Source organism: Bubalus kerabau, chromosome 1 (genome assembly GCF_029407905.1).
Source record: "Bubalus kerabau isolate K-KA32 ecotype Philippines breed swamp buffalo chromosome 1, PCC_UOA_SB_1v2, whole genome shotgun sequence".
In the NCBI taxonomy this organism is placed as follows: domain Eukaryota; kingdom Metazoa; phylum Chordata; class Mammalia; order Artiodactyla; family Bovidae; genus Bubalus; species Bubalus kerabau.
In genome coordinates this window covers 15,401,015-15,427,702 of record NC_073624.1, presented here as the reverse complement: position 1 = coordinate 15,427,702, position 26,688 = coordinate 15,401,015, and the positions used below count along the sequence as shown (strand labels likewise).

At 46.8% G+C, this 26,688-nt stretch overlaps 1 protein-coding gene across 1 annotated transcript in view; it reads left to right on the top strand.

The window, feature by feature from the left end:
- The window catches only part of ANO2 (anoctamin 2), a 337,925-nt gene that overhangs the window by 235,407 nt on the left and 75,830 nt on the right, over positions 1 to 26,688 (top strand). Inside the window, exon 15 of the mRNA XM_055568880.1 lies at positions 25,481 to 25,555. Within this exon, the coding sequence (XP_055424855.1) occupies positions 25,481 to 25,555 (75 nt within the window). The remainder of the gene's footprint in view (positions 1 to 25,480; positions 25,556 to 26,688) is intronic.

Below are 26,688 nucleotides of genomic sequence, written 5' to 3'. Positions count from 1 at the left end.
AGACAAGACTAAGAAGCCCAGCCACTAAGAAGTGGTCCTGCACACGGGGAGTCTAATCAGGCATTCTGCAGTGTGGTGGAGACTTTGCTTAGTATGGAAGCACAATAGAGAAAGAGGGGTAATGATGAGCTGTAAATGGAAGAATACTGGAAGGAGCTGGTCTTCTAAGGATGAGTAGTGTTTGTGTATAAGCAGTGGCAGGTCACTCTTTGGGGACATGAACTGAGATTCTCTAAGGGGCTGGAAAAGACATATGTGTACTTTGCAGACTAATTCAGAAAGTTACCAGCCCAGGGCAGTCTTCCTTTCTTTCTCTTGCCCATTAGCTATATCAGATTTACAAAGATCTCTGCTGGTGAATGGTCAGTGGCAGGGGCCTCCCTCCAACTCCTTCCCAGAGAGCCCTTCACTTTTGGAATCTCTGTCATTTGTTTTTCTCCAGCGGTGAGGGGGAGCCTCTCTCTTTTGCATCTGACTAAAGCTGGTGCTGAAAAAACATGATTTCCCAGAGCAGTGTGATCACAGACCAGAGATGCTCTGGTTGGTGAGAGCATGTCAGTGACCATGGCTGTCCCTGGAGAATGGGAAGGGGGAGTGATGGTGGCCCTGGGAGAGGGTCCCCCACCCTTTCCCCACCCCGTGCTCTGTCACGTGATCCACACTTGACCCACTCACTCCTTCCGGTCAGCTCCATCAATGGGCCCGATCATTGCCAGCAGGGAACCATGAGAGTCACTCGCTCCCCAAATGAATACTGAATACGGAGTGTGATTTCTGTTTCTCTGGCAGGAGAGGTGGAAAGGACCCCTGGCCTGGGAAAGACTTCATCCTGGGCTGGCTCAGAAGGAAGCCAGGTCCCTTCCTCTTTATGATTCATCCTCTAATCTGGGTTCTATTTCACTGGAATTTAGTGGTCATTCAGATTTAGCTAATATTTATTTTTTTGAAGTGGCTACTATTTGCCAAGTCCTGGACTGGGGCTTTCACATGCTTAGTTCCTTTAGTCATTTAAAGACCAGAGGTCTTAAGGTTTACCTCTGCATGATGGATGAGGAAATGTTTTGCCGAATAAATGAGCGGTGAGTGCAAGGTTGCCAAGGGGGACCTTAAACAACTTAAGAGAACAAACTGCTTCTGAGCAGCCTGCCAGGACTTCAGAAGTGCTTCCTGGCGTGGGTGGACCGCAGATTCAGAGACGGGCGATGCAGCGGGAGGGACCTGGGCCAGAGAGTCAACAGAACTCGATTCTGGTTCTGCGCCATGTCCCTGTCGCGGCACGGGGCCATCCAGTTCCCTGCTTCTCCAGCTGGACCACGAAGACAGACCGGCCCTTTCAAAGTCTCAGCAGAGGGACTAGACAAAGTGTGCCATGCACTTCCTGTTGTGCAGGAAAGGGAGAAAACATGAGTAAATGCACATACACACTTGTACCTGCTTCTGTGCGTAGAAGCCGTCCTGTAAGCTTAGTCGAGAAATGAACAATAGCGGTTGTGGTTTGAGGAGCAGAGAGGCAGGCGGGGACACAGGAAGGAGGAAGCCGCCTCCCAGGGCTGCACTGGGATTCTGATATGTTGTTGTTGTTTAGTCGCTCAGTTGTGTCCAACTCTTTGTGACCCTTGGACTGTAGCCCGCCAGGCTCCTCTGTCCATGGGGATTCTCCAGACAAGAATACTGGAATGGGTTGCCATTTCTTCCTCCAGGGATCTTCCCGACCCAGGGATCGAACCCGCACCTCCTGTGTCTCCTGCATTGGCAGTTGGGTTCTTTATCACTGAACCACCAGGGAAGTCCTTTGATATATTACCTATTTAAAAATTAAATTCATAACAACTTTCCTGAAATCCAAATATGATACTATGTAGAACTTTAAAACTGTAGGGAAGTAATCTTGGCATGACCTGTTCTAAGACACCAGTGTTGGCTCTTTCTGATTATCATCTCTCTGCCTGCCCTCCCCACACTGTCTTTTAACTCATTCATTTCTCAGCTCCTGCCCGAGGTGGACATTCTTCCTTAGTGTCAGGTCTCTTGACAGAGATTTTCCATGTTCTGGGTCTCTGCTGCTTTCTCTGCTTCCTTATTCCTGCAAACATGCGTGCAAGTGTGGGCTGCAAACGTGTGCAAGTGTGTGCGCACGTGCGCGCGCGCACACACACACACGGAATACTACACAGCCATAAAAAAGAACAAAATAATGCAATTTGCAACAACATTGATGCAACTTAGATTATCTTACTAAGTGAAGTAAGTCAGAAAGAAAAAGACAAATACTGAACCACTATGAGGTACCATTTCACGCCAGTCAGAATGGCTGTGATCCAAAAGTCTACAAGCAATAAATGCTGGAGAGGGTGTGGAGAAAAGGGAACCCTCTTACACTGTTGGTGGGAATGCAAACTAGTACAGCCACTATGGAGAACAGTGTGGAGATTCCTTAAAAAACTGGAAATAGAACTGCCTTATGATCCAGCAATCCCATTGCTGGGCATACACACTGAGGAAACCAGGAGGGAAAGAGACACGTGTACCCCAATGTTCATCGCAGCACTGTTTATAATAGCCAGGACATGGAGGCAACCTAGATGTCCATCAGCAGATGAATGGATAAGAAAGCAGCGGTACATATACACAATGGAGTATTACTCAGCCATTAAAAAAATACATTTGAATCAATTCTAATGAGGTGGATGAAACTGGAGTCTATTATACAGAGTGAAGTAAGCTAGAAAGAAAAACACCAATACAGTATACTAACGCATATATATGGAATTTAGAAAGATGGTAACAATAACCCTGTGTACGAGACAACAAAAGAGACACTGATGTATAGAACAGTCTTATGGACTCTGTTGGAGAGGGAGAGGGTGGGAAGATTTGGGAGAATGACATTGAAACATGTATAATATCATGTAGGAAACAAGTTGCCAGTCCAGGTTCGATGCACGATACTGGATGCTTGGGGCTGGTGCACTGGGACGACCCAGAGGGATGGTATGGGGAGGGAGGAGGGAGGAGGGTTCAGGATGGGGAACACATGTATACCTGTGGTGGATTCCTTTTGATATTTGGCAAAACTAATACAATATTGTAAAGTTTAAAAATAAAATAAAATAAAAAAAAAGAAAAAGACAAATACTGTATGATATCACTTACATGTGGAATCTAGCATATGGCACAAATGAGCCTACCTATGAGACAGAAATAGACTCACAGACGTAGAGGACAGACTTGTGATTGCGAAGGTGGATGGAGTGGGGGAGGGATGGCTGGGAGTTTGGGGCTAACAGATGTAAACTGCTACAGGATGAATGGATACGTGGTCCTTCTGAATAGCACAGTGGACATATATGCAATCCTTGGAATAAATCATAATGGAAAGAATATTTTAAAAGAATGTATATATCTGTATACCTGAGTCCTTTTGCTGTACAGCAGAGATTGGCACAATATTATAAGTCAACCACACTTCAATAAACAATTTAAAAAGCAGACTCCCTTACTCCAGGTAGCTGACATCAGGGGTTCTCCACACCAAGCACAAATCTGACCTGAAAGAAAGCATTCAGCTTAAGGAAATATGGATTCAGAAGAGTTAATTCTTCAACCCAAGGCCTCTGCTTTTCATTTTTTTTCTTTTATTAGCAAAATGCTTTATTTTTAATTAATTAATTAAGTTGGAGGATAATCGCTGTAAAATGTTGTGTTGGCTTCTGCCATACATCTGGAGTGATCAGAGGGCAGAATACAGAATGTTCCAGGCCTCGGTTATCATCCACTCGGGGCACCGACAGCATCTCCTGCCTTGTCAGGGAGCACAGTTAAAGGGCTCGGCTTTGGCTTTGGCGCCGGCATCTTAAAGTTGACGTATTTGTACACATCCTTGGACTGGAGGATGGTGAGCCTGGTCACAGGTTAAGCGCTTGCTCTGCTCATGGCCTTTGGTTCTTGACCACCTTGGCAAGGCCACGGAGAACTTGACACAGGAGGAATCTGGGCATGGCTCGAAGAGTTCATGAACTTAGAGGGTGAGGTAGAACTTAGGGTGAGAGAGTGGAGAGAACCTGTAGGGACCATCCCTCCCAGCCCCGAGCTGGAAGAGACAGTGTGATGTGTGTAGAAGCAGCTTGTCACACAGCAGGCACCAGAGACGCGGGAGTTTCTGAGGTTGGAGAGGGTGATGGGTAATGTTTTCCAGGCTCACTGGCATGTTCTGGTTGGGCCGTCCAACATGTGGCCACGAGAGCTTGAGAAAGGCACAACCCAACTGGTGATTCTCCTTGAGCACAGAGGTTTCCAGGACGTGGGCTTTGGCACAATATAACCAGAGTAAAGGAGATGGCTGTCTGTGTCTCCCTGCTTTCGAGTATTCTTGGTGTCACTTACACTCTGTCATTTTTCCCTTCAAGGGGTTATTTGGGGAAAATTGTATACATCCCGGGGTTGAATTTCCAAACAAATGCAAGCTGCAGCCGCTCCAGAGCTGCCGATGGGCACGTCCCGAGGGTGGCCTTTGAAAAATGTGTTCCCTTGTGCTCAGCTCCATCTACCCCTCTGTCTTCCCACACATACACACACGTGCACATATACACGCACAAATACACACATGCATGCATGCATACATATACACACACGCATAACACACACACATGCACACATACACCCCCCACACACATACATGCAAAAACATATGTACATATATATACACACATACATGCATATACTCACATACACACAATACACACACACCCCCATATATACACACATAAACACACACATGCACATACACACAAGCACGCACATACACACATGCACGCACATATACACATACACACAAACACACATACACATATACATACATACATTCATGCACACACATATACACACACATACATACATACATGCACATGCACACTTCCTATGCAAAAGTGATCCACAGGCCTCTTCTTTCTAGAGCGAATCCTTTTGAGGGTGAAGACTATTTTGATGATGTTTTGTCTGTAAAGTCAGCTAATAAAATATATCACAAGCAGATGTGAGGACATCTCTTGAGAGGCAGGCCTGTGTGGCACACGCCTTTGGAATCTCCAGGGACACCTTCCTGGGACTGGCAGATGCTCACGGGTGACAATGACTTCGAGAAATCCCCACATTCCTTGAATTTCTCCAATGAAGTGTGGAAAGTGATCCTTTGTGCAGGAAAGAAAGGTGGAAAATTGTTTTCTCTCATCTCTTGACTTTTTTGCAGTGATCCACCTTCCCTGGAAGTGAACCCAGGCCTTCCAAGATCCCCTTTCTGAGGGCAGGTGTGGTTCTGAGAGGGCAGGTGTCAGCCATGTGGGCCAGTCATCTCCCCAGAGATGGCTAGCTCAATGAGGGTGTGGGAGAAGAAAATGTTAGTTGGTCAATCATGTCCGACTCTCTGCAACCCCACAGACTGTAATCCACCAGGCTCCTCTGTCCATGGGATTCTCCAGGCAAGAATACTGGAGTGGGCTGCCATTTCCTTCTCCAGGGAATCTTCCCAACCCAGAGACTGAACCAGCCTCTCCTGCATTGGCAGGCAGATTCTTTACTGCTGAACCACCAGGGAAGCCCCTGAACTTGTCATAATATGAGCTTTATACTTGTTATTACCTTCTGACATCTGTGGGTGGCCAGAGGGCACGGTATTTCTTGCTGTCCCACAGGTGAGAAGACATAGTCTTAGGTCAAGGGACTTGTCTAAGGTCCTTTGGCCACAATGGATTCTGAGGCTCTTACTGGAATCCAGACCTCCCAAATGCCACATGTGATCTTGTGGCTCCATGCTCCCCTGCCTCTACTGATTTTCCCATTTGGATATCTTCTTAGGAAGGAACAGGAGACTTGTAAAATTTTATGTGACCTCACAGTTTAAAGAGAACCCGTTTATGGGGCTGTAATAATTACATATCCACGGACACAACGGCTTACTGTCTTTGAAAGATCAGCAAGTCCAGTTCACATGAGACACTTCGTGCATTACTCTGTACTTCCTTCAGGAAGTAGAAGATGAGTTAGATACAACCACTGCCCTCAGGGAGCTCCCCTATTCTCGTGTACAACAAGACACATAGATAGATAATCAAAAGTATAAAGCAATGAGGACATGCCCACAGCACAAACCAAGCGCTGAGAGGGTGTGAAGGAACTCTGTCTGACTCCTAGTTGCTGCCTTCAATAAAACATAATCAGTGCTTCCAAAAATCGCAACCCTGGCCCCATGGCAATTGCTGCTTGCCTTTACACAATTCTGAAAGTTGACCACTAGATTTAAGGATATCTGTAAAATCTCTTCAGGAATGAGGAGTTCTGATTACGTCTGTTTAATAGACCACACTAGGTTAAAAGAAAGGCTCCACCGGAGGAGGTACCACTTGTTGTTCAGTTGCTCAGTCGTGTCCAACTCTTTGAGACCTCATGGACTGTAGCATGCCAGGCTCCTCTGTTCATGGGGTTCTCCAGGCAAGAATACTGGAGTGGGTAGCCATTCATTTCTCCAGGGGATCTTCCTTGACCAGGGATTGATCCCATGTTCCATGCACTGGCAGATGGACTCTTAACCACTGGAACACCAGGGCAGTCCCAAGGTTAATTAACCACCACCAGAGTCTTCATTTGAAAATGTACCAGTGGCCAGCTTTGTTGGGGAACTGGAAACTCTGTGGGGGGGGGGGGTGGGGTAACAAGGAGATAGATGTAGAAATGAAAATCGTCTTACTTTCCAAAGTAAGATTTGATAGTGAGGAACTTAATTTTTTTTTTCCTTCTGGCTCATGAATGTTCACACAGTAGAGCTGGAGCTGGAACCTCATTTCCAGGGTGCATCCTTAACATAAGCCAGTGATGACCGTGAGCCTGCGACTCTGGGGCAACCCTGGGGTAACTGCCTGATGTTTTCCTCCCCAGACTCAAGAAGGAGGAAGAAAAGGGCACAGCAGGGAGATGAACACATTAAACATGTCCCAAAATAGAGGAAATAGTAGAATGAACCTTTATCCTTCCTTACCCTGTTTCTTTCTTTTTTAAAGATTTTTTTTTTAATGTGGACCATTTTTTGTCTTTATTGAATTTGTTACCATGTTGCTTCCATTTTATGTTTGGGGAGGGGACTGGAAACTTTGTGGAGGGTAAAAAAGAAGGTCAATTCAGTTCAGTTGCTCAGTCGTGTCTCTTTGTGACCCCGTGGACTGCAGCACGCCAGGCTTCCCTGTCCATCATCAACTCCTGGAGCTTGCTCAAATTCACATCCATTGAGTCGGTGATGCCATCCAACCATCTCATCCTCTGTCATCTCCTTCTCCTCCCGCCTTCAATCTTTCCCAGCATCAGGGTCTTTTCAAATGAGTCAGTTCTTCACAGCAGGTGGCCAAAGTATTGGAGTTTCAACTTCAACATCAATCCTTCCAGTGAATATTCAGGACTGATTTCCTTTAGGATGGATCATTTGATCTCCTTGCAGTCAAAGGGACTCTCAAGAGTCTTCTCCAACACCACAGTTTGAAAGCAGACAGGAGAATTTGAAGCTGTCTTCTCTTTTGTCTTTCCTCCTTTTCTCCCAGGTCTTTCCAGGGGATGCTAGTAATAAAGAACCAGACTGTCACTGTAGGAGAAATAAGTGATGTGGGTTCAGTCCCTGGGTTGGGAAGATCCCCTGGAGAATGAAATGGCAACCCACTCCAACATTCTTGCCTGGAGAATCCCATGGACAGAGGAGCCTGATGGGCTATGGTCCATGGGTTCGCAAAGAGTCGGACACGACTGAAGTGACTTAGTACACACGTGCATACACATCCCTTTTCTCCCATAAGAATTGATTAACTACATAGTAGATAAGGATGGAGGGAGAAGGAAATGGCAACCCACTCCAGTATTCTTGCCTGGAGAATCCCAGGGACAGAGGCGCCTGGTGGGCTGCCGTCCATGGGGTCTCACAGAGTCAGACACAACTGAAGTGACTTAGCAGCAGCAGCAACAGATAAGGATGGAGGGGCCATGAAGACAGAGGCGGGGAGAATGGTCTCTTGGTGTCCATTGGGCATTTGTTGTCCTAGTACCTTTATTTTGGATTGCCTATTTTCAGGGAAGTAGATTTCCCTTCCCCTTGGGAGCCTAAGTCCTCACTGTTCTGTCTCAGTGTCAGAAGCAATCAACATGTAATTCTTCATCCTTAAATTCTGATCTGGTTCATGTTGGATCCCATGGTGCCCAGGCTGCTCTCTGCTGGGGGGCCTAGGGACCCATGGATGGTAGTGAGACCCAGGGGAGCACAGGTTCTTGTACTCAGCTGTGCATTTTGTTCACTAGGCAGAGGGATTCCCCGTGCATGTTTGGGAGGCCAACTCCAGCCCCTCCTGGGGATCATGCATTCGGGATGACTTGAGCTCATTGGAAAAAACCATCCCCTAGCTGGCAACGGGAGGTGGTCAGCCCCCAGGGTGCAGAGCAGAGGGCCTGGTTGGAGCCGCTGAGGCTGCAGATTCTCAGGCAGTGACTTCCCAGCACTTCAGTGAGTCAGGGCCTGGAGTCCACAGGCGTGATGTGTGTTGACTCCCTGGGGGGTGGCAGGCAGAGATGTGGGGCAGCTGCAGAGTGGGAGGGGGTTCCCCTGGGTGGACATTCCACCGTGTCATCCTTGGCCCTTAGTACTGTGTCACCCTTGGCCTTTAGCTCCCGGCTCCAGGTGGGGAGAGGCAGGGCCCAGTCTCTCTTTTTAGGGCAGAGAATAGAATCCTTTCTGAGCCTGGGGATGCTTATAATTGGGTTGGTCTCTTTTTTTCCAAAGAAAGAACTATGAGAAGGATAGAAAGAGAAACTTTACAAGTAAATCCTCCCAAAGCCGGAGCTGGGGATGGAGTATAGAAAGCAAGGAAGGCTGTTGTGTGGACAGCCCTGCAGAAGAGTGTGGTGGGGGGATGAGGCAAGAGGAACCAGGAAGACGGGCTCTCATACTGAACCAGTAGGCATTTAAGGCTCTGAGCCCGGAGCTGGGATGGGAGTCCAGTGTACGCTGCAAATCCAGTGGCTTGCAGACCAAACCTGTCACTTCTGGGATGTCTCCTGGTCCCTTTACCCTCTGTGTTTGGTGGAGATGTGCAGACGTGCAAGGAGAGAACGGAGGCGAAGGTTTGTGGAAGAAGAGAATCACTGAGATGCAAGGGGATAGATTGTCGAGTAGCTTAAAGTCAGGTCATCGCTTGCTGGCAGAAGGAAAAAATGCCTTTCTGCGGGCAGTAGTCCTGGGTTGGGGTCCTAGCTCAGGTAAGGGGGGGGCAATGCCGGGTCCAGCTACGGTGGATCCAGGGAATTCGAAGGGGAGACGGCATCAGGAAACAACAGCTTGTTTAAGTGTTAATTAAAGATACAAAGAGTGGTTAAATAAGGATAGCTCAGTGAGAAAATTTAGTGGAGAAAAGAGGCTGAATAATTCAGCCAGAAGTTGAGAGAAAGAATGACATGGGGAGACCAAGCTTTGCTGAACAAGGCCCACGCTTTATTTTCCAAAGTAGTTTTTATACCTTAAGTTATGCATAGAGGATAATGGGGGAAGGGGTAGAGTCATGCAGTAAGCCAGGCTTTCTTCCTGCAAACTTATCATATGCAAAAGTTTAGGTGATCTGCATCATCTTCTGGCCTGGAGGCCTGTTAACATTTTAAGAGACTTATTTTTCTCTAAAGGTGATTATTCTAAAGTCAGGCGCCACCCTCCAAAAGCATTAGATAAAGTTGCATTCCTATAGGGCAAAGGTGTGGTGGGCTATAACAAGAAAAAGAATTAACTCAAGGGTCCAAGGTTACAAACATTAAAGCTACTACTTACACCAATTATATTAATCAATACACTGCCAGGGACACAGCAGGTAAGGGATATGGAAACTTAGCAGCAAACATTGGCCCAACAAGTGAAAAACCCTTCACCAATACAATTTCTAATCAATCTGTTAACTGCTCAAAGGAATCTGTATTTAGACAGTTTAGAACATCTCATGCCTCTCACAGTTGGGAGGCTCTGAACAATCACATGTGGCCAGAAAACCTATTCAGGCAGGCTAGAGGACTTCCAAAGGAGTTTGTAGGTTGAAACACTATCACACTCAGGAACTATATTAACTGGAGCTGTAAGTTAACTCTTTTTTTCAGAGAGAGGTGGTGGGGGACAGCCCCACCGTAAAGTCAGAGGTGTAGGTGAGAGCACAAAGCAGAAAGTAGGCAGACTCTGGTTATGGGAGTAGATGCTCGAGAATTTCCAGGGGGACTCCTGAGGCTTGATCCCGCCTTTGCGTATGCCGAACCTCCTTCCTCATGACCTTTGCCATGGGCGGAGCTCCTGCTCCCGGCAGGGCAAGCAACTTTTCTCAAACTGCCCTGAAACTGAGTTGTTATCTACCAAAGAAGCTCAGTGACCATTGAGTTTGTGAATGCTAGATTAGATAGAGGTCCTGCATTATTTACCAGAGCCTCTGGTGTATGTGTGTGTGTGAAGGTGTTAGTCATTCAGTTGTGTCCAACTTCTATAGACTGTAGCCCACCAGCCTCCTCTGTCATTTTGTTCTCCAGGCAAGAATACTGGAGTGGGTTGCCATTCCTTTCTCCAGGGGATCTATATGCTGGCAGTTATTAATACATTTCTTAAAAGAGAAAGCTGTCTGTGTGGAACATCTGTGAGTACCTGGAAAATCCAATTTTCTGAAGACACAGTGTAGGGGATGTGGGAAAGCTAAGAAGAACTTTCAATTGGAATTATTTGGATCTAGATTAAAATACCAGCTCAGCCATTTATTAGGGCACTCTGGCCAAGAAACTAAGCTTCTTGGGTCTTGATTTCCTTGGGTTTAAAATATCCCTAATAATTCCTATCTGATAAAGTTATTGGAAGCAATAAGTGAGATCAGATGCATAAAGAATCCTGAAAAGTGCCTGTAGCTTAGTAAGCACACAGTAAAAGATGGATGGATGGATGAACGGATGAAGGAGTAGATGGATAAGGGGATGGATGGATGAGGGAGTGGATGGATAAGGGAATAGATGGATAGATGGATGAATAGATGGATGGATTGTGGATGCGTGAGGAGGCAGATAGAACAACAAGTTTTGGACTACTACCTCAGCTAGGTAGAGTCATTGATCTGGGGCACACCCAGACCACCAAGCATGATTGTGTGTGTGTGTGTGTGTGTATGTGTACATGCATGCACACACTTGTCCACAAGTGCTCATGTGTGTATTTTCCTGAGTCTTTTCTGAAGACACCACAGTTGGGAGCGTCTCCGCCAGGCTCCCACAGGATCTTCCGCGTGGCCCCACCCCAGCAGCTGCTCCACCGCACCATGGCTGCTCACCCTTTCATGTCTGCCTGGGCACTGAGGGTCCTGGAGCATGAATGTCACAACACAGTCCCTGGAACAGAGTTGCTGTTTATAAAGTCACTGCCTCAGGGCCCCTTCTCAGTTTGCTGGTAGGCGGGGCCACTGCACCATTGGCATCTGAGACGCTATCCGCACCCGTCTTGAGGGTCAAAACTCAACCCTTAGAACTCTGTGCTGATGAGGAAGCTGGAGGGGCTGAGGGCAGTTCTGTGTGGGGAGAGGGGGAAGGATGAGCTCTGAGAGGTGCGGCAGGGCAGGGGTTCTGCTGTGGGCCTTGGGCCCTGGGTCCCTCCCTTCCTCACCGGGTGGCATGGGGGGTGGTTACATGCGGCAGCTGCTGGGGGCCTGAGCTAGGTTCATGAGGCCCAGACCTGCCCTCCCAGGCTGGTGCCTGCATGCACTGAGCATGCTCAGTAGCGCTCCCTGGGCCCAGCCTCATCCCAAGCCCCAAGAGGGTGATGGTGACCCTGGAGGAAGCCAGCAGAGACTACCTGCACTTCTAACCACAGAGCAATCATCCTCCTCCAAGTCCTCCCCTTTTTGGATTTTTCTTCCTCTCTTTGGCCCTACATCCCTTTCTCTGCCGCAGCCTGGTGAACCCAGCTGAAGCTGAGCGTGGGCATGCCCAGGATGGCCGCTGTCACTGTCCTGTGTCTCTGGCCAGGATGTCCTTAGCCTGGAAGGACAGAGCCAACTCCCAGCCACAGAGAGCCCTGGACCTAAAGAAAAGGCCTGCGTGGCTGGAGCTGATCTCCCTTCACCTACCGCATGTGTGGGCGGTGCGACACGTTTCACGGATTATTTCACTTAATAATTTTAGAACACGTTAGTGAATCATGTGTGTTATCATGGGCTTTCGTGGTGACTTAGAATGGCCACTCACTCCAGTATTCTTGCCTGGAGAATCCCATGGACAGAGGAGCCTGGAGGGTTACAGTCCATAGGGGTTGAGAAGAGTTGGACACCACTGAGTGGCTATCACTTTCACTTCATGTGTTATCATGACCTTGGCTGTGTCTCTAGGAAGAGCCAGGGTCGGCTTTGAAGATGGCTCTTTTGAAGGATAGTAGAGGCCACCTCCCTTGATCTGGGGACCCCAGGCTTGAGGAAGAACCTGGAAGTGCTTCTGCATGTCTGACCCAGTTTTCCTTGCTGGGTTCCCTTTCCATTGGTTCTGGCCTTTCTTGTTAATGAAGAGGAAGAGCCACAAACCCCTCTTCTCTATTAGTTAACAAAACCTGAAACCAAACCAAAAAACAAACATTGCCTGCTGGCATAGCCAAACACCCCGAGGGGAGTTAATGACAGCGTCTTCTTGCCAGTTTACTGTTGTTACAAGTCCCTGCAGATATGTTTCTCGTGCAGTCCCAGTGAAAAATAAACAGTTTCAGATGTGTGTCATCTAACCGCCTACCCATGGTATAACAGTGACCATGGGCTACACCAGAACTGATTGACGGTGTTACAGAACCACGGACAAAGCGTCCTCACTCTTCTGACCAAAACACATGGATGTTGTTGAGATTCATTATTTATTCATCTGCAAGTGAAATCTTGCAAAGGGCATACTAATTTCTAAATGGAACTTACCAATACATTTCCCAAGTCTATTTTTGCACATCTCTGCTTTTGAGTGGAGGGCAGTGAGCATCTCTTAATAGATACCCTTTAAAGGATGGTATTCTCATTCATGGGCTGCCCTGGTGGTTCAGATGGTAAAGAATCTGTCTGCAGTGCAGGAAACCCAGGTTCAGTCCCTGGGTCAGGAAGATCCCTTGGAGAAGGGAATGGATACCCACTCTAGTATTCTTGCCTGGAGAATTCCATGGACAGAGGAGCCTGGCAGGCTACAATTTGGGCTTCCCAGGTGGCTCTAGAGGTAAAGAACCTGTCTGCCAGTGCAGGAGACATAATAAGAGATGCAGGCTCAGTCCCTGGGTCGGGAAGATCGCCTGGAGGAGAAAATGGCAACCCACTCCAGTATTCTTGTCTGGAGAATGCCATGGACAGAGATGCCTGGCAGGCTACAGTGCATAGGGTTGCACTGAGTCGAACATGACTGAGGCAAACAGTTCAGGGGGTTGCAAAGAATCAGACACGATTGAGCAACTAACACTTTCACTTTCACTACTTCTCACCCTTATCCATCCACAATTCATCCAACCAGCCATCCAGCCATCTTTTACCCTGTGCTTACTAAGCTACAAGCACTTTTTAGGAATCTTTATGTGGGGACTTTTAAAGTCCAATAAATTCACAATATGAGATATAGCTGCGTAAATTAAGTAAGATACTGAGATGCTGTCTAAGCTTCTGTGGCGTGTCAAACAATTGGTTTGATAATTGAAGTGCCTTGGCCGCTGGTCCCAAGCGTGGCCGGTGAGCAGGCAGTCCTCCCACCCTTAGTTCTTGCCTCCTGACTCCTTGAGCTGCCGGGACCCACAATGGACCCGAAGGTTCTTCCTGGTCTCGGGTGTGATTGGTGTGGCTCTGGCCCTACAGCCAGCTTGCAGATTGGTGGGGGTTGGGGGTGGGCATGGGTGGGGACCAGCAATGCCGCTGACAATACAAATTCCATGTCGACACTCCGCATGAGGGAATTGTCTCCAAGCTTGTTTCCACTCTGTGAGCGCCTTTCAGAGAATCTGTTCACAGAGGGACAAACCACAGGAATACGGATCCTGGAGCAAATGCAGCAAGGCAGGGAGCCAGTCTCCATGAACAGGACTTCCCTAATTGGGCTTAGCTGCAGTGATGCCCATGAAGCATTTTGAAAAACAGATTCTGTCACCCCCAAGGTTCTGACTTAGTAGATCTGGGATTGGGCCAAGGTATGTTGAGAAACTTATTTTGAGAAGTCCCCTAAATGATGCTGATGATTAGCCAACTGAGAGTTGGTGACATTTCCCAGGGCATCCCATTCTAAAACCTCCCCTTGCACTGTGGCAGCCTGTCTTCTCTGCAGTCTGAGCCTCTGCTGGGAGCTGGGCCATCAGCTCTCTTCTACTTGTCCTCTAGGACTCAGGTCCTGCTTCTTCCCCAAGCCCCCTGCCTAATCTTTAAATAGAAATTACCAGCACATCTGCTGATACCATTTTTTGCACATCTCTGCTTTTGAGTGGAGGACAGTGAGCCTCTCTTAATAGGTACTCTGTAAGGATGGTACCTTCATTCAACCAGCCATCCTCTCACCCATCCATCCCTTCATCCAGCACAGTGAGGTATAGCTGCCTCCTTAGAGCATCATCACGGTCCAGAGGGAATGGATGCAGACAGGGATGCAGGGCAAGGATATTTTTCCATATCTATTTGTTGTTGTTCAGTCACTAAGTCGGTCCCCACTCTTTTCAACCTCAGGCTTCTCTGTCCTTCACTATCTCCCAGAGTTGGCTCAGATTCATGTCCATTGGGTCACTGATACTATCTAACCATTTCATCCTCTGTCACCCCCTTCTCCTTTTGCCTTCAGTCTTTCCCAACATCAGGGTCTTTGTCAATGAGTCAACTCTGCATCAGGTGACCAAAGTATTTGATATTCAGCTTCAGGATCAGTCCTTCCAATGCATATTCAGTATTTATTTCCTTTAGGATTGACTGTTTTGATCTCCTTGCAGTCCAAGGGACTCTCAAGAGTCTTCTCTAGCACCACAATTTGAAAATATCTGGGGAAAAAATAGGGGTTACAAAACCTTATTGTGCCTGAAGCGAGCAGGAATAAGGGGGGATTTCACGAACAACTTTAAGATTGTAAACAAATATTCTACAGATATGTTTTCCATTCTGTGGGCTAGGATGTAAGGAAAAGGCCCCAAGCTGAAGCTGGAGGCTTGTTGGTTAAATTGAGAAGTAATGTGTGACCTGAAAGGACAAGACACGCTAGAAGGAGCTAAGTGAGTGCAGGGTCTCCATCACAAGGTCTTCACAGCGAGTGCAGGATAGTGATTGCGTCCTTGCCTAGAGCAGGGGGTAGGTGGGAACACAGCTAGGTATCACGTAGGCTGGGTCTTCTCCCTGGGTTGTTTTCCTTGCAAAAAAACCTGTCCTTATCAGCACATGCTCATGGGGTATGCACTCATTGTTTTTTATTGGAGTATAGTTGAATTACACTGTTGTGTTCATTGCTGCTGCACAGCAGAGTGACTCAGCTACACATATATACATATTCTTTTTCTTATTCTTTCCATTATGGTTCATCACAGTCATTGCATACATTTTTCTGTGCTATACAGTAAGACCTTGTTGTTTATCCGTCCTATATATACCAGTTTGCATCTGCTAGTACCAAACTCCCAATCCATCCCGCTCCCATCTTCCTCCTCCTTGGCAACCACCAGTCTATTTTCTATGTCCCTTATTCTGCTTATGTTTCATAGGTAGGTTCATTTGTGTCATAGTTTAGATTACACATATAAGCAATATCATATGATATTTGTCTTTCTCTGCCTGACTTACTTAGTATGATAATCTCTAGTTGCATTCATATTGTTGCAAATGGCATTATTTCACTTTTTTAATGGCTGAGTAATATTCCATCAAGTATATGTACCACATCTGTTTTAATCCATTCATCTGTGGATGGACGTTTAGGTTGTTTCCATGTCTTGGCTATTGTGAATAGGACATGCACTTGACTATTATTCTTAAACTGTTGAAAAGTTACCAAGAAGTCTCTTTATTTTCCCCTTAGGTTTTGGCATCATAGCCTGAGGCAGGCCCACAAAATTGTACTGTGAGCTCCTCCTGTGTGACGTTAGATTCTACCCACCAGAGGCTAAATGCTCAATCCCAATCTTCTGTGCACTGGGCATTTCAAAGATGAGCTAGGCTGTTGTTTCCAAACTGATCCTTACCCACTGAGCCCCACCTGCAAGTGTACTCCCAGAGCCAGGCCGATCTTAGTGCTGGAGTCCAGCGGGGAGCCAGAGACAGAGGGTGCCTGCCCTCACAATGCTTCTATTTTCCTAAAGGAGGCAGAGAGGAGATAAGTAAACACATGAGATAACTTCAGATAGTCATAGTTTTGATAGAGAATAATAAGGGTCAGAGGATGAGCTGGAGCCTTAGGAAAGGCCTCATTGGAGGGATGATGCTAGAACTGAGAACAGAAGGGTAAGCAGAGGACCCAAGTGGGTAAAGAGACAGAAGAGGAGAAATTTCATTCAGGTCTTGAGCTGGTGATGTTCAGTGAACAAGAAGGAAGCCAGTGTGGCTGGAATGGAGTACAAAGGGATTGAACACTTAGCAATGAAGCTCAAGCGGGGCCAGAGTCCAGATCACATCAATCCTTGGAGGCCCCACTCGACATTGGATTTAGATGTATTCTGACCGCTGAGTCCGTGGTCATTGTGTGATGTTGTAGATAAGGTTATAGATTAAGGATTCATGTGTAGAGTAATCATGGGGGGCCCTGGTGGCTTCAGCCCAGCTTCCTCCTTTTGTAGGCAAGGAGGTCTGGACAGGGACGATGACACGGCTGCCCTGGGCTCTCATACATTGTTAGGGGCAACCCACCTGAGCTCCATTTTCCACCTCCACAATCTAGAAGGGGGGCCCCTTTAGAGAGCGAGTGGGGAGGGGCTGTCTGCGGGCCGACTCCAGGCAGGACACAGAATAGGGTAATTGGAATTGGGGTCACGGAGGGAGAGATGCTCAGCCCAGACCTGGAACCCAGGGAGGCCAAGGCCGCCCGCTGGGGAATAGAGGTAGTGAAACAGCAGCCGTCTGGGGACAGAGGCTCAGAGTTAGCAGGTTGGACCTCAGGAGGGGAGAAGGGAGCCAGAGAAGTTGGTTCTATGCCTGAGGTCCTATGGTCTTCTCTCTTTTCATCCTGGAAAACACTTGTCATTCTTTAGTCACAAGTAAAATGTCTCTTCATCTTTGATGCCTTCCTTCTCCCCCAAGGCGGGCAGTTGCTCTCTCCTCTATGTTCCCATGACATGTGTCATATCATCTCATAATATGTGTTGTCTTTCTCAGTTTCTTTTAGTGGTTGGAGCATCCCCTAAGACCCCATGGACTGCAGCATGCCAGGCTCCCCTGTCCTTCACTGTCTCCCAGAGTTTGCTCAAACTCATGTCTATTGAGTGGGTGATGCTGTCCAACCATCTCACCCTAAGAGCAAAGAATGTGCCTTCTCCATATCTGCAGTGCCCGGTGCCAGAACAATGCTGGGTACACATTTGATGTTCAGTGAAAGCTTCCTGCATAGAAATAGGATTAGTAACAACTCACAGTTATACAGAACTTAGAATTTTCCCAATATTGTCATGTGCATGATGTACTCATTGAGGCACAGTAGGACAGGTCTACCAGTTGTCCGATTGAAGATGAGGCTATGAGGTCAGAGAGATGTTAGACAATATTCTTAAGGTTGCTCAGCTAATAAAGAGGTAGAGACAGGGATGAAGCCCAGGTCTTGCATTTCCAAATGCCTCACTATTCCCTTTCCTTGACACTGTCCCCTTGACTCAAGTATTTTCAGCAACAGAGGCTCAGTATGTGAACATTCTGATGGAAACCAAAGCCAATCTATTCACAGACCTCCAGTGGTTAGCTGGAGCAGGTGAGGCAGGTGATGATGATGGTGCTTGACTTCCTGCCCTTTTGTTGTTGTTGATCAGTTACTCAGTTGTGTCTGACTTTGTGACCCCATGGACTGCAGCATGCCAGGCTCCCCTGTCTTCCACCATCTCCCAGAGTTTGCTCAAACTCATGTACATTGAGTCGGTGATGCCATTCAACCATCTCATACTCTGTTGCCCCCTTCTCCTCCTGCCTTCAATCTTTCCCAGCATCAGCGTCTTTTCCAATGAGTTGGCTCTTTGCATCAGGAGGCCAAAGTATTGGAGCTTCAGCTTCAGCATCAGTCCTTCCAGTGAATATTCAGGGTTGATTTCCTGCCCATTTAGAAGTCTTCAAAGAAAGAGGACCACAGCTGGCTTCCTTTGAAGCCAAAACCCAGTTCTGTTCCAGGCATGATGCTTCCTGAGCAGTAGGCAAATATCATCTTTATTCTCCTTTACTGAATTCAAAGCAGTCTGTATTGGTTTAACATTGGCATAACTGAGCATGTCTTTTCTCAATCTATACTTGAAGTAAATCTAAAACATTATAAACATCTGAATTAGAAACTTCAAGGAATCTACAGATACTATCCCCTCAAGGAGGCAGACTATAACTGTTTACCCCTCAAATGTGGGCTGCACGTAGTGACTTCCTTCCAAAGAGTAAAGTATGAAAGGAGGCGAAAGAGTTACTGGACAGCCGGGAAACCTGACAAGCATCATGAGTGACAGGTCATATTACAGCCTGTCCCTTTGCTGTGATGAAATGAACATGATGTCAGATTGGTGCAAAACTAATTGCAGTTTCAGACTATGAATTTTAAGACATTATAACTAGGCTCAAGCACATCTTTATTAATCAAAGTAGGAACCATTTCAATCAACACATTTTTGCCAACCAGAAATGAGTTCGTTTATTCCTGTGGTGTAAAAATCCATGCTTCGGGATTAGACGGATTCTCGGAAAGCATTTTCTGCCTCCTGATGGTTGTAGACGCGTTTTCCCTGCAAACAGTGGTCGAGATGCTTGAAGAAGTGGTAGTTGGTTGGCGAGAGGTCAGGTGAATGTGGCGGATGAGGCAAAACTTTGAAGCCCAATTCGTTCAACTTTTGAAGCAAAGCATTTGTTGTGCAATGTGCATTCGAGCGTTGTCGTGGAGAAGAATTGGGCCCTTTCTGTCGACCAAGGCCAGCTGCAGGCATTGTAGTTTTCATGCATCTCATCAATTTGCTGAGCATACTTCTCAGATGTAATGGTTTCGCTGGGACTCAGAAAGCTGTAGTGAATCAGACTGGCAGCAGACCACCACAAAGTGACCGTGACTTTGCACCTTTGGCTTTACATCTGTGGTCTTCCTCCTCCAAATCCATAGCTTCAACCTAATTCTGAAAAAACTTCAGAGAAGCCTGTACTGAGCAACGTTGTACAAAATCCTTGACTACTTACTCCTCAAAACTGACCAGGTCATCAGCAACAAGAAAAGTCTGACACATCATCATAGTTTAGAGGAGCCTAAGAAGACATGATGGCTAAAAATAACGTGGAATCTTAGATGGGACTCTGGAGCAGAAAAGGAATATTAGGTGAAAACTAAGAAAATCCACATACAATGTGAGCTTTAGTTAATAATAAGGTACAGGGACTTCTCTGGTAGTCCAGAGGTTAAGGCTTTAAGCTTCCACAGCAGGGGTCATGGGTTTGATCCCTGGTCTGGAAACTATGATCCTGCATGCCGCTCAATGTGGCCAAAGGAAAAAAAATAACATAATAAGGTACAATATTGGTTCATTGCTTGCAGAAAATGTACCCATACTAACATAATAAAGAAACTGGGTGCAGAATTGTGTGTGCATATATATCCATATATATATACACACACATGCATACTCACACATTGTACCATCTTTGAAGCTTTTCATAAATCTAAAGCTATTCTAAATTTTTAAAAAAAGTTTATTTAAAGAAAAGAAAGTAGAGGAAGGAATTCTCATATGTTCCTGGTGAAAATGCAAAAATAGCACAGCCATTTTGTAAAACAGTCTGGCAGTTGCTTATAAACCAAAGATACACGCAACCCATGACTCAGCAATTCCACTACTTGGTATTTACCTAAAGCCTATGCTGACACCAAAGCCAGTGTGCAAATACTTCCAACAGCTTTACTCGTAATTACCAACAACTGGAAGCAATCCAGACATCTCTCAGCCAGTGATGGTTCCGTTAGACGTGGCAGGTCCATACAGTGAAATATTACTCAGCAATAAGAAAACGGAGTTCTGGGAATATAGCGGAAGTGAATCCCAAATGCAGTGCATTAAGTGAGACAAGTCAGACTGGAAAGGAGCCATGCTATGGGAATTTACTTTTATGACGTTTTGGAAAAGGCAACACCGAAGGGACAGAGAATAGGTCTTGCCAGGAGCTGGAGACTGAGGGAGGTGATGGACCACAGTGGATGGGGCAGTATTGAGGGGATGATGGTTCTGTTTTTGATTGTGATCATGGTTACATGTGATACATACGTATTTATCAAAAATCACAAAACTGCATGCTAATAAGGTGAATTTTATTACATGTTAATCATGCATTAACTTAAATAAATACAAACTCAGGGATGACTGACCCCTTTTGAAGGTTGCCATCCCAGGATTTGAATAGGAGTCTCACCTACTGCGTTTGCAGTGCCGGCGTTTCCTGCTGTTCAGTCTGCCAAAAGGCCACTGCTGTGGTTTGCTGTGGATGTCACCATGCTACTTCCTGTTTGGAGACTTGGAAGCGAAAGCCGTAGTTTAGGGACAAGGACACAAGCATGGACAATGGCTAGGCTCCTGGCTTAACAGTGGTGAATTAGCTGAGTCCTCCTGTCCACCCGCTTCTGATACAGTCATGACATGGACTTGACCCTAATTTTAGTGTGAGGCCTTGTGTGGCTTTTTGTTGGGGCTTTCCTGGTGGCTCAGATGGTGAAGAATCCACCTGCAATGCGGGAGACCCGAGTTCAATCCCTGGGTGGGGAAGATCCCCTGGAAAAGGGAATGGTTACCCACTCCCAATATTCTTGCCTGGAAAATCCATAGACAGAGGAGCCTGGCAGGCTACAGTCCATGGGCTGCAAAGAGTCAGACACAACTGAGGGAGTAACACTTAGAGCTGACAGAGCGCTTTCCCAGGCGTTCAGCTGTGTGATCTGTGCATGACCTCTGCCACTTCAGTGGGATGTGTGTCATCTCCGTGTTAAAAAGAGGGAGACTCAGAGAGCTCGCGCTCACCTGTGTGTGCATGTGCACTTGCTTGGCCCCTCCATGGGTTGGCTAATTAATATAAAATACATGGTATAATAATCTGGCACAATAGATGTTACCGTTTATGCATTTTACAGATAAGGAATATAATTACTTTACAAATGAGGAAACAGAAGTTCTGGGAATTTCCCAAGGCCACTTGACTCGTATCAGAGCCAAGAGTTGAACTCAGAAGTTCAAGTTCCAAGGTCTTCTACGATCCCATGAGCTGGTTGTGTGACTTTTACATGGAGTGTCGTTACCTGGATGGTGTTTTGCCATGAATCTTCACATCTTTTCTGTGTCAGTGAGTGGAAATTCTAATTAGCATCCACCCAGGTGGTGCTAGTGGTGAAGGATCCACCTGTCTACTCAGGAGATGCAAGAGACGGGGGTTCAATCCCTGGGTCAGGGAGATCCCCTGGAAGAGAGCATGGAAACCCACTCCAGTGTTGATGCCTTGAGAATCCCATGGACAGAGGAGCCTGGCGGGCTATTGTCCATGGGGTCCCAAAGAGTCGGACATGACTTTAGTGACTTAGCATGCATAGAGGCTGGTCTGAACGCACCTCATCCCTGGCCTTAAGAAGGTGGATAACACTTGGCAGGAACCTTGGCCAAAACCCTCTCTGCCCCCTTGTCCCGCCCTTGGGTTTGCTAGTCATCCTCTACAATTATACTTATTTTTAGAGCCTTTTTCATCTCGGGCTGTGTTTCCTACTTCTCTGCTTGCACTTCCTTTTCTCCCATTTCTTCCAAAACTGTCCATCTTGTCCCTGAGGACCATTCTGAGCCCAGTCTCATCCTCACTGACTGCTTTCTTGCCCCTTCCCCTGATTTCTTGGACCACGCACAGGTCTTTCTATCTCTCCTTGTCCTGCTCCCTACTCAGGGAGCCCCACTGGGGAGGAACTGGAGACACAGAACCTGTAACTGGAGCTTCCCCTTCCCTGCTCATCGCTGGCATTTCTGAACACACCTGGCTTGCTGATTCTCAAGGCAGAACCTCTCATCCCCAGGCCAGAAGGCAGGAAAAGAGTCAGAGAATCATCCAGACCATAATCTTAATGAGAGAGGCCTCCAGATGAGCCCCACATAACCCTAGACTTCTTTTCATAATCCCCACAGAGTTATCATCTACCCACCCCTCTTCAGTTTTCTAATCAGAATCTTAAAGTAAGATACCACTGTGCTCAATCGTGTCCTACTCTTCTTGACCCCATGGACTTTAGCCCACCAGGCTCCTCTGTCCATGGGATTCTCCAGGCAAGAATACTGGACTGCATTGCCATTTTTTTCTGTAGGATATTTTCCTGAACCAGGGACTGAACCTGAGTCTCTTGCTTCTCCTGCATTGGCAGGCAGATTCTTTACCATTAGGGCCACCTGGGAAGCCAAGATACCACTAGTGTGATTGAAATTAAGAATGAATACTGGGGACTTCCCTGGTGGTCCAGTGGTTAAGAATTCACCTTGCAATGCAAGGGATGCAGGTTTTATCCCTGGTCAGGGAACTAAGATCCCACCTGCAGAACAGCTAAGCGTGTGTGCCCACAACTGCTGAGACTATGTGTCACAACTAGAGAATCCATGTGCTGCAACGAAAAATCCTACATGACATAGCAAAGATCCTGTGGGCTGCAACTAAGACCCGACACAGCCAAATAAATTAATAAATATTAAAAAGAAAACAAATAAAAAAAGAATGAATACTGAAGGCAGAGAGAAAGAAATACTAGTCCCTTTTGAGGTCTGGCCTCATTTAGAGGACTTGCTTCAGTCCTAATAGAAATAGGTTTTTATAGTCCCACCTGTGCAGGATGGTCATGACCTGCAATGACCTTGTTCTCACTGTGTGATGGAAAGTCTGCTGGGCTCAGAGTCTGGAGACCTGATCCTATCAGAGCCTATGAGAAACCGAGCATCCCTTGTTGACGTCATCGGTACATGAGAGCGTTGGTCACTGAATGACTCCAGCCTTAAAGCTCTTTTTTTAAAAAATGGGGATATAATTGCTTTACACTGTTGTGTTATTTTCTGCTGTAGACTGAAGTGAATCAGCTATAAGATCCCCTAGAGAAGGGCATGGCTACCCACTCCAGTGTTTCTTGCCTTGAGAATTCCATGGACAGAGGAGCCTGGTGGGCTATAGTCCATGGGGTCTCGAAGAGTCGGGCACAACTGAATGACTAACACTTCACTTTATACATTTATCCCCTCCCTCTTGGACCTCCCTCCCACCCCTCTAGGTCATTACAGACCACCGAGCTGTTAATGCTTATTTCTACCCCGTTGTAGTCACCTCAGCTGTATGCTCAGCTCCAGACATGCCTTGAGAAAGATACACCATTCCTTTCCTCAAATCCCACCCAGGCTCACTCCCAGGATAACCCACATTCCTGAACTGGCACGGGATTCCTGAAGCTCTTTTTGTGTATGGTTATCACTTCCACCCCATTAAACAGGGAGCCCCCTGGGGACAGTGACTATGTCCACTGTCCTCTGTCTCCCCACTGTGCATGGCCGCAAAGTCTGCACAAGGTTGGCTCACAGAGGCTTTTAGAAAGAAGATTTTCAGGCCAAGAAGGCCCTTCGCTTACAGTGGTGATGGTAGTTTAGTCGCTCAGTCATGTCTGACTCTTTGCGACCCTATGGACTGTAGCCCGCCGGGCTCCTCTGTGGGATTCTCCAGGCAAGAATACGGGAGTGGGTTGTCATTTCCTCCTTTAGGGGATCTTCCTGACACAGGGATCGAATCTGAGTCTCCTGCATTGCAGGCAGATTCTTTACTGCTGAGCCACTGGGGAAGCCTACAGTACAAGCTTTCAAAGCCTAGATGGCGCTGTTGCTAGAGTCAGATCAGGTGTGTTCTGAAATCTGGTGAGGAGGGAGAGAGAAGCAGAAAGGGGCCTGGAACGCTGGCTTGCCGAGTTAGGCTGCAGAAATGCAGGAGCCCTACCTCGCCAGCGTGGAGGGCTTTGCCGTTTCCACTGCATCCTCCCCAGCATGGCTTTAGCTGGCCTTTGAGGCAACCTTGTAGTCGGCGGGGCACTATATCCATTCTAATTGTAAAGAATGGCAGCTCAAAGAAATCCAGTTGTTCAGTCGCTCAGTCATGTCTGACTCTTCACGACTCCATGGACTGCAGCACTCCAGGCTTCCCTGTCCATCATCATCTCCCAGAGTTTGCTCAAACTCATGTCCATCAAGTCGACGATGCCATCCAACCATCTCATCCTCTGTCGTCCCCTTCTCCTCCTGCTTTCAGTCTTTCCCAGCATCAGGGTCTTTTCCAATGAGTCAGCTCTTCCCATCAGGTGGCCAAAGTATTGGAGCTTCAGCTTCAGCATCAGTCCTTCCAATGAATATTCAGGGTTGACTTCCTTTAGGATTGACTTCTCTGAGCTCCTTGCAGTCCAAGGGGCCCTGAAGAGTCTTCTCCAACACCACAGTTCAAAAGCATCAAATCCAGCGCCCAGGCTAAAATTATGTGGCAGTTAATTGGCAGAGGTTTTTACCCCTTGTACCTGGTGGGCTTCACCCTACCAGGTGAGGGATCTAAGGGGGCAGGGAAGGTGGATGTGGTCAGGGATACAGAGGTCCCAAGAGAGCAGGGGGTGAACTGGATGGAGTCTGGTTCTCAGCCAGACTGATAGCAAGGCATCAGCTGAGCCTGCACCTTGAGTTGTCTGCCTTTGTGACCAGGGCAGAACAGTTGTTTTGGAGGGAACAAATAACAACACGTACAGGTTCTTTGAAAAACAAAAATTGTGGGTAATTTGCACACTCGGGATCTAAGGTCAGTGGTGATGTCTGATATAAATGATGATCTATTCTAGGATGCTGCTCTGTGGTCATTTGTATCTATCATTTGTCCCCCACTTTACCACGTTCGTGTGTTTCTCATTAAAATAAAGCAAATAAACCATCTTGTGCATGAGTCAGGATGAGGGTCATGACTGTGCCCATTTAGCAGATGAAGAAATAGAAAGAAATGTTAAGAGGCACAGCAAAGATCACACAGCAGATAGAGCAGTTGAACTGAAACTTTAGCCCAGTGTGAGGCTGAAATCAGATCTAGAAGTCACAGAATTAGGAGAGCTGTTGTTGATGTGGAGGGTAAGGCATCAGAGACCAAAAACGTCTCTAAGTAGAGTGATGAATGATATACACATTTATGGAAAACTGAGGGACATTTTATATCTGTTACTTACAGCATCTGATGGTCACTGTTCTCCTGTTTCTCCCCAGGACGATGAAGATAAGCTGACCTGGAAAGATCGTTTCCCAGGTTACCTGATGAACTTCGCCTCCATCTTGTTCATGGTAATTTCCTGGTGGGAATACCTGGTTCTGCCATGTGCATGGGGATCCTGCTGTGTGAATGCTGGGGGGTGTTAGTCTGTGATGCTGCGGGGATGATGAGGGGCTAGTGAAGATGAAGCCATGGTCCTCTCAGAGGAACAGGAGACGGGTTAGACTGCTGGTCCAGGAAGATCCCACATGCTGGGAAACCTGTGCACCACAACTATTGAGCCTGTGTGCACAGAGCCCAGGAAGTGTGAGCCTGAGCCTACGTGCTGCAGCTGCCAAAGCCCTTGTGCCTCGAGTCCCTGCTCCACAACAAGAGAAGCCACTGCCAGAAGGCCACACAATGCAACGAAGAGTAGCCCCTGCTCACCCCAACTGGAGAAAAGCTTGCACAGCAATGAAGACCCAGCACAGGCAAAAATAAACAGATGAATAAAATTATTAAAATGCATTCCAAGTTGGATAATAAATTATATAGCCCCCTACCAATTTGTGTTTTTTTTTTTTAAATCCTTATATTATGCTAACTTTTCCCCATTTTTTTTTCATTTTTTAAAAAATCCAGTCTCCAGAAGGGGCTTGCATTACCCTAGAACAAGGTGTGGAGTTTGAAATAAAGGGGTCAGGATAATGTTTGTAAAAGAGTGGCTTTTATTGTTACAGAATTAGCCCAGGGCACCTTTGGCAATGAAGTTGAGTATCCAGTATCATTTCCTCTTCTACCTGTAGTGACTAACCCTTGGCAGAAGATGCCAGGCCATGACCACGAGGAGGCTTTTAGCAATGCCAGTCTGTCATCTGTTGGGGGTATTTTTCATGGACTGATGAGGGCCAAGAAAAGTGCAATGCAGCGTTCATCTTCCTCATCCATGGAAGAGGCCTGGCTGGACAAAGATGAAGCTTCTCTTTCTTCTCCAACCCAGAGTATGGAGCTAATGCTCCTTTCCTTTTTGAATGAATCCTCTTTTTGTGTCCTTTTTCTATGGGAGGATTATCAGAGGTAATTCCCTCCCTTTAGAGCAGGGTGCCTAAACTTTCCTCCCACGCCCAAGATAACCATTGACTCATGTTTGTATATTGGAGACCAGTCATCAGAAACTCTCCTCCATCACTTGGATTATCAAGTGGCCTCCTAACTCAGCTCCCTG